This window comes from Centrocercus urophasianus, unplaced genomic scaffold, assembly GCF_019232065.1.
Source record: "Centrocercus urophasianus isolate 14NV4802_14NV808 unplaced genomic scaffold, USGS_Curo_1.0 seq_12, whole genome shotgun sequence".
NCBI lineage: Eukaryota > Metazoa > Chordata > Aves > Galliformes > Phasianidae > Centrocercus > Centrocercus urophasianus.
The window spans coordinates 43,720,095-43,733,712 of NW_024884364.1; the positions used below are offsets into that span (position 1 = coordinate 43,720,095).

General features: G+C 41.0%; 1 protein-coding gene across 6 annotated transcripts in view; it reads right to left on the minus strand.

Annotated features, from left to right (window-relative positions):
• Window positions 1–2,883: 2,883 nt before the first annotated feature.
• Window positions 2,884–13,618, minus strand: part of CDKL5 (cyclin dependent kinase like 5) — a 124,485-nt gene continuing 113,750 nt past the window's right edge. For 5 of the 6 annotated variants that reach the window (XM_042811021.1, XM_042811024.1, XM_042811023.1 and 2 more), the window contains 3 exons: window positions 12,260–12,382; window positions 11,046–11,165; window positions 2,884–10,066 (listed from right to left, as the gene is read on the minus strand). In XM_042811021.1, the coding sequence (XP_042666955.1) occupies window positions 9,686–10,066; window positions 11,046–11,165; window positions 12,260–12,382 (624 nt within the window). In that variant the 3' untranslated portion in view covers window positions 2,884–9,685. The remainder of the gene's footprint in view (window positions 10,067–11,045; window positions 11,166–12,259; window positions 12,383–13,618) is intronic. The other variant, XM_042811025.1, reaches the window with a different exon arrangement.

Sequence of the window (13,618 nt, forward strand, 5' to 3'; positions counted from 1 at the left end):
GAACTAGACATGGGACACAGTCCTGATCCTGGGTGCTAGATATCATCATGGCACGCTGTGTGCATGGGAGGTAGACTTGTGCTCCAGTTTCCATGACTGCCTCACTCTCCATGGCCTAGTCCCCAGTGGGTGCTCTGTAGGTGTGGTTGTGGGCTCAACTTTCAGCAGAGGGGGCCCAAGGGCTGGGGCAGGAGCCACGGTGTTTTTGGGGTGAACAGAAGTTCTGCCTTTGCCCTGACTGGAATTTTTCCCAGTTCTCTAGGATTTTCCTTTCCTGCAACAGAGGCAAAGCAAACCCATACCAGTAGTGCAAGGTTGGGCTTTCTGGCCATCCATGGCTTCACTCTTTCGACATATTGCTCAGGTAGATTTTGCAAGTAACCAACATCTTGCAAGGAATTTGGGGCATGTGGCATTCTGAAAACTTGTGCTACGCTGTCCTAACTAGGAGGTCTGTGAGACCCTATCTACTGAAATTATTATGTCACTGTTGCACTCATGCTTTCATCCACAAAATGAGTTTTGTCTATCCATAAATGAGTTGAGGGGCACATTTTCTTAATAAGAGTGCTCCTGAATAATTTGTTTGAGCTTTCAAGCTTCATCCACAGCCTAAGTGGATGGACCACATGCCCTTATATACCAAGATAATTTATTTAGCATCTCATGACTGATACTGTATTTAGATATAAGACTCAGAGGAAGGAAAGACTGCCCAGGCAGCAAGGGTTTGTGCCATCACTCTCCCTGCTCACAGCTTTGAACAGGATGCTAGATTCCTTTTCCAGGCTGAAGTGTACAGTGATAAATAGGTGGAACTAATTGGCAGACACTAAATTTCATGGTTCATTTGTGTCCTGCCTCACCCTGTCCTTTGCCTGCACCTCACCTCTCAGCCCGGATGGGGAAGAGCCCTGCTGCCAGCTTTTCCCTTTTATTTTTAATGCTCTAAAGCAGACATCTCTGCTCACATCCAAGCTGTGCCGCTCGCCTGCTAATCGACCTTTGGAAATTCACTTAACCTCTGCCTCTTATCTAAAAAGCGGGGTGCTGAGAGGCTTAATTAATTAAGTGGTCCTAAAATGCTTTTAGAAGTGCGCTTGACTTCCACTTCTGCATAAACACAGCATATTGAAGAAGGGTACAATTGAGGGCATTATGAAAGCCGTCGAAACACAATTACAAAACTGCAAAGCTTTTCCTCATGAAGTCAAACTTTTCCTTTTTGGGCACAGATAACTCCAATTACCATTATCCAAATGAGAAGCAGTGCCTGAGTCATCAGGAGATGGTACAAAACAGTGCTAAAAAGGCAGTATGTTCTAGGAGGGAAAAATCCTACAGATATTTTACCTGTGGAAGTGTGTGCACGGCCCTGCAACTTGTGAAATGCAACAGTTTCGAAATGGGAAGCAGGACTGAGAGCCGCATTCAGCCTCATGACATGAATGAATGCAGTGCTTACAGAGTGCTGAGCTTTGCCTAATCCAAGTGGTGTGACAAGAGACTGCCTCAGGCCCTCCAGTCCTGATCCATCATTTCTAAGTCTGCAGCCCCATTCTCTTAATTATTTCCCACAGAAATAACCCCTGAGCAGCTGTCAGTGAGATACCCACACAAACTGCTCTCTCTCCCAAGGACAACCAGTGCTGACCACACTGTGGCTACCACAGCGAGGTGAGCCGTGCCCACAGCCCTGTGCATCCCGTTCCCTGTGTGAGGAACTCTCATTCCTCACACACCTTCAACTCCAGTATCTTCGTAGCCCTCCTTTGGACACACTCCAATTGCTTGATGTCCTTCTGACGTTGTGGTGCCCAAATCCACACCCAGTGCTGGAGGTAAGCTGCACAGTGCAGAGCACAGCAGGACAACCCCAGCCCTGTCCCACTGGCAGTGCTGGGCCTGGTGCAGCCCAGGTTACAGTTGGCCTTTTTGTCTACCAGGGCACTCTGAAATGCTGAACCATTGATGGGTGGAAGTTAAAGGCATTAGCTTGGGCCAGACCAGTTTTCCTTGTTTGAGATTCAATGCTCAGTGAAGGCAGCAGCAGCAGCAGCATGGTCTCACAGCAGCCGTGGCTGCAGCATAAGCCATGTGGTGGCCATTTCAGAAGGACTTCGGCAAGTAGGGCATGGAGCTCCCTGCTCCTCAGTTTGTTTCCAGTTACCCCAAGGAGTGAGGGACTGGCAGCCAAATATTTGAAGTTTTTTGAAGCTGCACACAGTAATAAACTAAGTCATAACCAGGACACATTAAAGGTGAACCCAACAATATCACTGACACCTAAACATTTGTCCAGAAGAGTGTCAGTTTGTGTGGGAATGACAAAGTCCCAACAGGTTACTCTGACACAAATCACGGGCTGGAAAGTTGTAGGGCCCATTAATTTCTGGTTGATGATTGATAAGTGCATGAGGGGGGTGATGCTGTTCAAAAGATAAAAAGCAGAGGAGGGAGGGAGGAAGAGAGAGGGAGGGAGGGAGGGAGGCAGGAAGGCAGGAAGGCAGGAAGGAGAGAGGGGGAGAGGGGGAGAGGGGGAGAAGGAAGAAAAAGTTCCAGTGTTTGCAGTGAAAGGAATGGTTGGAAATGGAGTGCTTCAGAGCTTTCTTGTCTGTGATCCGCAACCTGCTGTAGGTACCTGCTTTAGCAGGGGGTTGGACTAAATGATCTCCAGAGGTCCCTTTCAGACCCTACAGTTCTATGATTTTGTGATGCTGTGAAAACATCTGCCTTGCAAACAGACACATGCTGGCTTCTCAAACAGGGAGTGCATCAGGACCTGGGCTGAGCAGCTCTGCACAGTTCTGCCCCATCCAGGGGCACCAGGAGGGCTCTGTAAGCAGCGTGGCACAAATAAGAGCAGCCATCAAGCAGTGCCAATTTTCTAGTGCAAAATCTGCATTTTTATTAAAGACATATTTTGGAAGGCCCATTCAAAAATACATTGTGCTCAGTAAAAATTAACCATTTCCATGCTGATAATTAAGGTTACCACAGGATTTTTTTTTCTCTTTTAGAATATTTACAGCAACAATATAAATATTACAGAAGTTAAGAATGGAATACATGCCCAAAAAAAAATTTGGTAAGGTGTACCAACAACATGATACAAAGCGTTGTATACAAACATTTTACAAATGGTTTATTAACTTGCATGAAGTCATCCTTAAATATTCAGCACAATTTAAAATCGATTTGTATTTCCAGGATTAAAAAGATTAACACCACAGCACATTCCTTCCACAACAGAAAGCATGGCAGATCTAAAAATCTGTGCGCTTCGGATTTCTAATAGCTGTTAAAAGTATTGGGGAATCATAACCATAAATGCAGGAAGTTTTGAAAGCCACCTCCCCAGTCGGATATTTCTGGAACAGTGATTGTGAAAAAAGACCCCATTCTTCCTAACTTAGTTTTTCCTTCTTTCTGCCAAATGAAACGAATTCAGAATTCAGTATTTCACAGTGGAGATCTAAGCAGTCCTGGAAGTCCTTATCAGGTTCACCAGATTTAAAAACACCTGCATAGAATGTCCAACAAATTACGTTTTCGTGGAAGATTTCACTCATTGTTCCTTGTAAACCACATACATATGGATGTTACTCTTTTTGATTAGACATATTCTTCAGTAGTCTAAGATGTGCACTAGCTGGAGAAAAAAAAAGTCAGAAAAGGGAAGCCAAGACAGTTCACACACCTAAAGTTTTGCCTTACTAAACAGTTAAAAGCTCTGCCATTGGATTTACAAGTCAAGAATTTACACCAAGAGGTTCATAAGCTACAGGAAACTTGAATAACGTCTTCCATCTTGCGCTATGAACATGCTGTAAGTTTGCTAATGGAAAGCTCTACGAAAGCAGTTACTTCACAAAGCATTTATACGCCTATACAATTAAGATGCCACCTTGCATTTCTCAGAATGGACCCAGAGAAACAGTGCTCTGTGAAAACAGAGACCTGGTGGAACAGAAAGCCTGGAAGGCAGTCTGTTTTGGTGGGGCACAATGAGGTAAGGTATCTCACCCAGATGGAATGGAAAATAAAAGTGAAGAAACTCCTGAGCAAGTCTAAGGATAGCTGTTCGAATAAAACAGCAAACAGGGTGGAGTAGTAGATAAGGCCTCTAACTCCCTGATAAACTGCACTAGAGAACAACAAAGAACAAGGCAACTGCAATATTTGAGAACCACATGGGGAAGAGCAAGGGAAGACTGCAAAGCAGTGCAAAGGATGGTGTCAGGATTCCAGGAGAGCTGAGATGGCTTGGAGGTTTTAGAAGTGTATTGGATGAAGGCCCATCAAAATTTTATTACTTGGTTGCTAACAGTACCTAGAGGAAGAATCTTTTCATACATTTATTCGAAATTTAGAGTCAGTAATAAACTCAGAATAAACAAACAAAACCTCAACCACATTCTGCAAGAGAGAGGAGGTAGATTGACTTGTAGAGAAGACAAGAGATGCGTAGAGTCACTCTTAGCCTTAGTCCACATTCCAAGTTCAGATTCTTGAGCCACGTTTTAAGAGTCACATTCACAGGTTACATTCTAAAAAGAGCCTGAGAAATAATTTGACTTGCTGGAACAACAGCATCGATGTACAGAGGGCTCTTTCTCTCACACTTCTGTGCATCTTCTGCTTAGGCTGGCAAGAAAGCCAATGTCTGCTCCAAGCAGTTGGCTGCGTACAATGATACTCCTGCTAGCAAGTGAGCATCCCAGCATAACTTGGAGCAAAATTAACTTTACATGTAACCTATCCTGTCTCATGCAGTAGCTGTAATGAAAGACTGCTGAGACAACAGATGATCTATGACAGGATTTACCTTCAAATTAAAAGAGGATCTCCTATAAAATTTGCTTTGTTTAACTACCGTTAACTTTGCTTCATGATTGCAGAGTGAGAGAACAACTGTTTCAGTACAACATCTGAACCCAGTGGTGTGTACAAGCCTTCACCAGCCAAGGGAGCCTGAAGCAACGATGGTGCTGTCTGGCTCAGAAATGAGCCAACAGCTAGAACTTCCAAGCTGTGTTGTAGTAAAAGGGTTTACTCAAATTGTTCCCTTTTTAACAAAGGCCAGAAAGTTAAATGGCTTTTCTCCTGATTTACTACAAACCCCATTAATGAATGGTTAATATCATGACACCATTGGGGGAAGCGGTGTGGGGAAAGGCACCTGTTCTTAAATAGTGTCCTGATCTAAAGGTCGTTTAAAAACAGTTTAATAGGGCACATCACCTTTCCAAGCATCTTCTGTGACACTCCTAATCCTATTTCAAATGGTGGGCCTACGTACGTGAACAACAGCCCAAACGTGTGGTTTGTGATATAATCCCATTAATAACCATATTGTGCATGACAGCTGGAATGGATAAAAGAAGCATTCATTGGCACCCCACAATTTGCAGTATATTATATATGGCTATCCTTGTAATACCTTTTGTGTGACTGAGATTCAAATATTCTCCCAGTTCTACTCTGACAGTTTTCAGCACGTACAAAAGTAACTGCATGCAGATATTCTTGAGGCATGTTGCACTACCAAAATGCTTTAAGACAACAACAACAAAAAAACCCCAAAACACGAACAAAAAACCTTCAGTGCTTCTAACTCAAAGCTCCCCTCAAAAGTGCCTGTTTTTTGTCTTAGCTAAGTAGATGTTAGCACTGCTTTCAGAGTTCCCTTTATTACAGGGAATCACAGCACTGAACTGTGAAGAACATACAGCTTGTTCTGGCTGAACAGAGGTTGGTATGTGGCTTTATACACTGTTAAGATTCATCTTTTAGGAGACCTGACTGCAGTACCAAACACTGGCTGAAGGCCTATCGCAGGACCCTATTGTTGACAGAGCTCTCAGCTTGGCTCCCAGACACGAGCTAGTATAGCAAAAAGGCAACAAGCCTGGAGATGATGTGAAAGTGTATTCTAAGTTTGGAAGTTTGTGGCCTGCTTTAAGACTGGTCTAAGAGAACCGTTACCTGTACACAGAGTGGCATCAGGATCCACCCATTTAAGTGGGTCTGGCTTGGTATCAGAAGTGAAGGCTTGGTGTCAGTCCCAAGCCCTGTGGGATGGAGAACGTTTCAGAAAGACTGGACCAGATCTGGAACTACTGACATCCTGACATGAACTTGGCCTGGTGCCTGCTGCTGGTGGCCTCTCAGAGGAGCAATGGATCTTGGACTGTGCTAACAGAGCAAAAAGCGTTCAATAGCCCTACGGGACTGCTCTCTGTGGCCACGTCTGTTAACAACACGTGTTGCTTTAGGTTAATGCATTTTCATGGCAGTTTAAAGGGACGGCTTATTCACATCGTTCCGCACAGTTTCAGTTAAGATGAGCTTAAGGTGCTTCATGTCAGTTAACAAGAGCTATAGTAAAACATTATGGACAAGTTTAGGCAGCTTGAGTTCTGCAAAATGACTGTAATTCCTTTCTGAAACTTAGTTTCTTTACTGTTCACATCATTAATGATGCCATAATAAGGCAAAGCAGTTTGCCAAGGAATAAAACGCGGTTTAACTAATATTATCTATAGTCAGTAAATCCATAGAACATGTAGCACAAGACCAGTGAAGAGGAAAGCTCACGCTTATAAAATTGTTTGCTCTGTAATTCTCTTCTCCTTTATCGAGGCAGCAAATCTTAGCCATATAATAAGACTCCTTTGGAAGCTTCAGCAGAATTACAGCAGAATTAGTGATATTCTGAATATTTGGAAGTCAGACCAGATTACAAACACAGTTTACCTCAGCGCCAGCTGGTTCATTCATCTGCTGTAAGGTCTTTCTGACAGAACAGAGAAAATACTATGTACGTCCAACACAATTTGGTATTAAATCTGTTGTGGTTTGTTGAGAAGAAAAAGCAGTATGACAGTAGACACAGGATTTTGTAAATATGGGCCACCAAACACTTGAACATTCTTTAGGTCACTCTTGAAGCTTTGCTAACTACTTTAAACAGCTCTATGTACAGTCAAGAGATTATCCTGATTCAACTCAATGGGTACTAAGGGGAAAAAGAAAAAAAGAACCAACCAACCCTTGGGAAATATTTTTCCTTGACAGAAATCAGAATAGCCATGTACAGCCCAGTACAATTATCTCTGGCACAAAGCTCTTACTATCAATATAAAATTCTTGTAGAGGCAAAAGGAAATGTATCCATAAGGTACAGAAGAGCTTGGTATGAATGCTCACTCGGAGGCATTCACATTGTACTGCTTAGAGCCCCACTCTTAGGCAACGCTCTCATGAGGGATTTCAGTGGCATCAGCTCATTTCAAAGCAGGCAACAGGAGCGAACTGCTTGTAATGAACCAGGGAATCCAAGAGACTTCTAAAATACAATGCTATTCCCTTGATTATAAAGACTAGTAAATACCACAATGTCTTTCCTGGATGCCCACTGAACTTATCAGAATCTGAGTATCCTTTCATATCTACTGTATTTATATATGATACATAAATATATTATTTATATACTACAGCATATATAAATATAGTATATACCATAAATATCTATACAAAATCACACACACATTTCTTGCAGGCAATTGACAAAGAATTCTTATTATTTTGTAGTCTTTCTAACTTACTAGACTTCTTGCCCTGGACAAACCTGATGTACCATCCTCTCATACTGTACTCTGTACAAAAGATTTTAAAGTGGTGGTGCCAAATTAGTTACTGTTAGAGCTTTGGTATGATTCAAAAGGTACCGAACGTCACGTCCAATTTGCATTGCATCAAAGTAGGAAGTTCAGCTCTTACTGTCTAGCTACTTCTGTTAACATTTATGGCTAAATCATCAAGTTTACATTCAGGTTAATCTCTTTTTGGAACAGACAACATATCTGCAGGTACACGTGTCTTATGAGGACACAATATAGATAAGGAACTATGCTGCAGAGTAACGAGGGAGTTGAATGAATGAGTTTAAAAAGGAAAGATTGTATTGTTCTGACACTACAGGCCTGACTCTCCTCTTATTGCACAAAAGTTTAGACCAGCATAATTCTTTTAACTCCTAATGACTCAACTCTAGTTTATTTTGCCAGTAGCAACAGAGGAATCAGGTTATATATTTGCTACACCTGATGTTCACCAATGTAAAGGCAGTTTTGACAAAGCTGTATAGGAAACTGGAACCCAAGATCTAGTATTTTGCTGAGACTGGTCACTGAACTGAGTATGGGAATATCGGGACAGTAAGATCTAAGGAGAAATCAAGCTGCACGGCAACCTTCTCCCTCAACATCCAAATATCAGATGTGTAGCTTTAAATACATCCTGAAATATAATAAAAAGTGCAAGAGTACTTTTAATTTAAATACAGTGTTTATCTTAGTAGTTAATAGATTGCTAACAAGATGTAAAATACACATATGCATAAAAGCTCATACCATGATCCGCAGTGCCATGCTATGCATTAAATGTGAAAGTGTGGCATTTCACTTGCAATTCATGCTATGTTTCTTTGGTTTTCACCCCTACTATTAAGTGGAGAAGCACCTGCTTTAGCTTGTGATCCTGGGGCACTTTATCTCTTTAGAGAGAAAAAAAAAAGCAACTACCAACAGAGGTCGTTCTGGGGCTCTGGTCTCTTGATGCAGATGCAGAAATCTCATCAGTATTATTAGGAAAGCTAGGGATACAGGGGAGAACATACCACATTTAGATTATTGTACAGTTCTGCAGTCTCTTACATTTAGCCAATACTTCCAACAAAACAGCCCATAACAATGCCTGGAATTGAATGATGTCTTTTGTTTGTTACCAGTAATTCCTATGATACTGGGCTCTCGTAGCTGAGCAAGATTCATACTGTTACAGTCACATTTATATCGACATTCAACTTCCTTTTATTAGAAGTATAATACTGCACTTTATATCACAAATGTATAAAAATATGGCAGATAGTGTCATAACAATACTTTTTCTTTTAAATGAGTATATTTAAAAAACAGACAGTTATTTCCCATTTATATATATATTTATATATAGAATAAAATACTCCTGATGCAATATATAAATGTTACTGTTAGTTTTTTTTATAGAAACTACTGTAGCTGTTGCACTGCTTCACAATGTTTCAAACAGCTCAAAATAACTTTACATTATAACATAAAAGATATGATTGTAACAGTACGATATTAGGTCATCATAAATAAATATTACAAATCCTATCAAATATGGAAGTTTAAAAAACAAATTTAAGACACACAATTTAACTTTAAACCCTTAACGGGGATACACTTTTATCACATAAAACCCACTGTTTTAACTAGGCAGCAAAAAATGTGGTAAGGGCATAGGTCTGCACATGAATGTTTTCACCCTTATAAGTGCCAACACACACCAGAAATCTCCCAGCTTTCCAACAGAGATGTGCTCTAAGCTGGAATGTAAATGAGAGAAAATGGCAATGCATTTTTCTCCCCGAATGGCACACTCTGCCTCTCGTCCAGTGACATTTCTGATGATGAGTGATTCCCAATTCGACTCATTTTACTGTAGAATCCCTGACTCTCAATGTGGTGCCAAACAGCATAGCTCCACTTGTACATATTGCACATCTTTATAAAGCTGAAAGTACAGTCTTACCATCACCAGAACTACCACCGCTCCCTCACGATGACCTCCACGTGAACTGGCCGATTTCCTGGAGCAATTACAAGGCCGTCTCTTTCAGATCATTCAGATTTGGCATTCGTGACCGGTTTGTTCGGTTATACGTGTGCCCGTTCTGTCCACTCTTGGAAGGCTGCTCAGAGTAGGGGGGCCCATCGCTGGCGCTCCTGTTGACGGGGGAGACGTGCCAGGTGGGCTCCAGCTGGCTCGGGATCTGCAGTGTCGGCCGGCTCTTTGGCTGCGGCTCTTGCCGTGCGTTGCTGCTGCCACTGCTGGAGCTTTGACTCATGGGGTGAATTCGCACTTCAGAAAAAGCAGGTTTGGCCGGCTGACTCGGTAAGGGCTGGAAGCGGGGCTCAGCAGGGACAGAATGATTTGAAGAGAGGTGTAACAGCTTTCGCAGGGATTTTAATGGCTGGCTCTGAAAGACACGGGGAAAGCGCTTGACCTTCTGCTCTCTCTTGTTATGGTATCTATCAGACTTCCCATAACAAAGCCATCATCTCCTTAAATAAAGCATCTGGAACTTCACAGGACTTCCTCGCTTCTAATTGCATTCACATGGAATATTTCATTCCAAGCTGAGAAAACACACTCAAAAGTATTTTCTCATTATGGTTCAAACCTGAGTAACTATCTGCACTGAAAGACTGGCAGAAATCAGCAGTCTGATATTTTGTTAGCCAGCAGCTCTTAACCCTCATAGCTTCTTTAGCTGATGAGCAGGTGGAAGGAAAAGGGACACGTGGGGCTACTGAAATGGGTAACAAGTGCCAGGGTAAGCCTGAGTACACAAAATGGCAGGATAACGACTCCATTAAATTCCTCAGCTCTCAGAAAACTGTGCTTCTTCAAACACAGCGGCTGCAATGAATCCTCTTTTTCAGTTTTCAGTGTCATAATGGCACAGAAGCTGCCTCCCAACCTCTGCCCCTCAAGCTGGTTTTAGAGATGGAGAAAATAAAGTGGCATTTGTGCAGTGACGCTCCAGCGATCCAGCCTGCGCAGCCAGCAGCCCGTGCCAGCTTAGGCACAGGGGTGTGCTCACAGGCACTGCTGGGGTGCACCACACCTTGCAGAGATCACATACGGGCCTCTCCAAAGCACTGCAGTGTCTGCTGTGGATGTGCACTGAAAGGCTGTCTGCATCTAACACTTAACCAATATCTCTAAAGGCCCAAAGACTGATGTGGGGACACTTAGTCTCTCTTCTTTTCCCTGTCATCTACGTCCAGATTTTCAAAGAAATACGTAAGACTACAGGTACATGTTTTACATTTAGAGAACAGGAACTGGGGGGGATGGGAAATAATGTCAAATGCAATTTTTCTATTCACCAGAGAAAAAGTTCTCAAGGTACCTCAGATGTTCGAATACGGGGAAGCGATAATGCCACTTACATGGGGCTGGATTTCTGTCATCTTCTCAGGATGCCAATCCTTCTGCCTGTTGCTCTGGTGATTAGAAGAATGAATGGCTTTCTGTAACGCCAGGAGATCCTGACCATCAGTGCCAGGCATCTGCAACAAAACGTTAGATAGTGTGGTCTCTCAATATACTCCTCAGAATATCTGCAAATCCTTTTTCCCCAGTTAATTACATTATGCAAGTAAAGCTGATTACTGCAGCAGAATTGCAATGTCCTTTCAATATTTTCCCCGTAGGAAGAATAAGAGGCTGCACAGGTCATGCAGATTTGCTATACCCTTAGCCCGTAAAGCATTCACATGCTGTTAGTGTTATTTGTTGTAAGAGAGAGCAGTTAAATAAGGCTTCCAAAAAAATCAACCAAAAAAAATTGTTGAGCCTCATCTTCATTTAAAAGCATTCCATACTGCAGTTAAGACCATGGATCAGTTCTATAAATTTGTTCCTGATTGAGGCAGATCAAAATTGTGTCTGAAGTGATGTCTGTCTGATTTTGCCATCACAAAACAAGAGCTTTTCCTTTCCCCATCTTTCTGCTGCTCCACAGATATCCCAAGCCGAAGTACAAATTGAAAAACTCAACAACCCTAAAAAAACAAAATGCAAACTCAAGAGAATTTATGGCTTACACAGGGACTTCAAGAGTTTTAAGCAAAAAAAGGACAAAAAGAACAATTCAATTGGACATATTTTGGAATGGAAGCTGTCTTTTTAACATGAACAATCAGGACAAACAAAAATACAGTAAAAACATGAGCTAAAATTGGTGTTTCAGATAATCTGTTAATATTAATGTTAATATTTAATTAAATTCATGTAGAAAGGAGCAGTTGACACAGAAAATGCGCTTCCAATATAGCTATAAACCAAACCAAGTTAATTTTTTTCCTGATTGAAATGGACAGAATATTTTTAGTTTTAGACACAGGCAATTTCATTTTCTCTGGAACTACATATGTACACTGCATTTTCAGTATATCAGATAGTCAAAAACCATTTGTCCTTAGACACAGTCTACTTCAACAGAACTGCCAATTTTACTTCAATTTATCGAACTGGCCCAAGATACTTAACTGGCATGAAGAGAAAGAAAGTGACCCCAGGAAAATAAAACACATGCTGCTGTAGTCAGTAAAACAAGTTTACTGGAGCGTTTTACAGAGCTACTGTACTTAAAAATTAATACCATGGGTAGAGTGACTACAGGAAGCTTTTTCAAAGAAGAACTATGCTTTAAATTATTCTTTGAATTAAAAAGAGGAAAGAGGGATTTCTTGATGCTTGGATTCTCCCCGTTGGTTGAGTCTGTCTGTAATATAAGATACAAAATCTAAATGCATAGCATTTCAACTCAAGAGATCTGTCCTTACCACATTAATTCATTACTTTATTTTTGTAGTTCCAACGGTACATAGTATCAATCCTACATATAATCTGCTGCAGGAAAATATAATGATTGAATAAAGAAAAGTGCGTGGAATAAATTCAAGGAGCTCAGTGCATACAAAGCACGGAAAAAGAGATCAGTACACCCATTCTTATATCCATTTCCCATTAGGAATGCAGAGTGCATTTCAAAGCCTTTTGAAAACTGTAGGTACGTCTTGTTGACATCACTGAGTTTTGGAACAATTCTTCTGTTACCTAAGATAAGGATCTACAATTATATGACACTTCTTATTGTTATATGGGTGAAATATCAAAGATATACTAATAATATTAGCAATCCGTTTTAGCATGAGCAGTTTATGAGTTTTTATGAGTTTATAATTACCTCTGGAAGAAATACAAGTGTTCTACTTTTAGCTTTTAAAAAAAGCTAGAGCTCCAAGATGAATTGTTTCAGTTCTGACCAAAATACCACTTCAACAACTTGATGTACAACTGCAAGAGCACTGTTTAATTTTTACTTCCCTAATACAGTCAAAGAGCATAACAGTGGATGAAATTAATAATAATAATAATAATAATAATAATAATAATAAAATAAACGATCAAGAATTAAAATTATGAACAAGATTTGTCCCCAGCTGAGGTACAAACAAGCATTATTTTGCTTGCTCTACAATGCAGACTAATGATCTTATGACTAAATAGAACAATGGGTGCATCACCAGAAGAGAAGGGTTTCAAACAACCTTCCCATCTTCTAGGTTCTATGCAAGTTAACAAAAGACAAAGACACTAAATGACATAGTTTCTTTAGAAACTCTATGGTCAGAAGAATTTCCTGTTTGCAGTACAGTTAATTAGAAAGGAATCAAAGCATCAGTAGAAGAAATGTTCATTTGCATCTGTTTGTTTCCAAAGGATGTAATTTCTTCAGTTCCATTGCTTGCAGCATGTGACAAAGTCTGATTCTGCCTAAAGATAGGGCATGTTGACAACATTGAGAACATTCATTAAAATGCTTGGTAAAAAAACCCTGAGATGGTAGCAATCTTCAAAACTTTTTGCTACGTTACTGAACGACTCTCAGCAAGATAAAAGGAGAATGATTAAGAGCAGCTCTGCAGAAATAACATCGCAAAGAATTCCCGTGGCA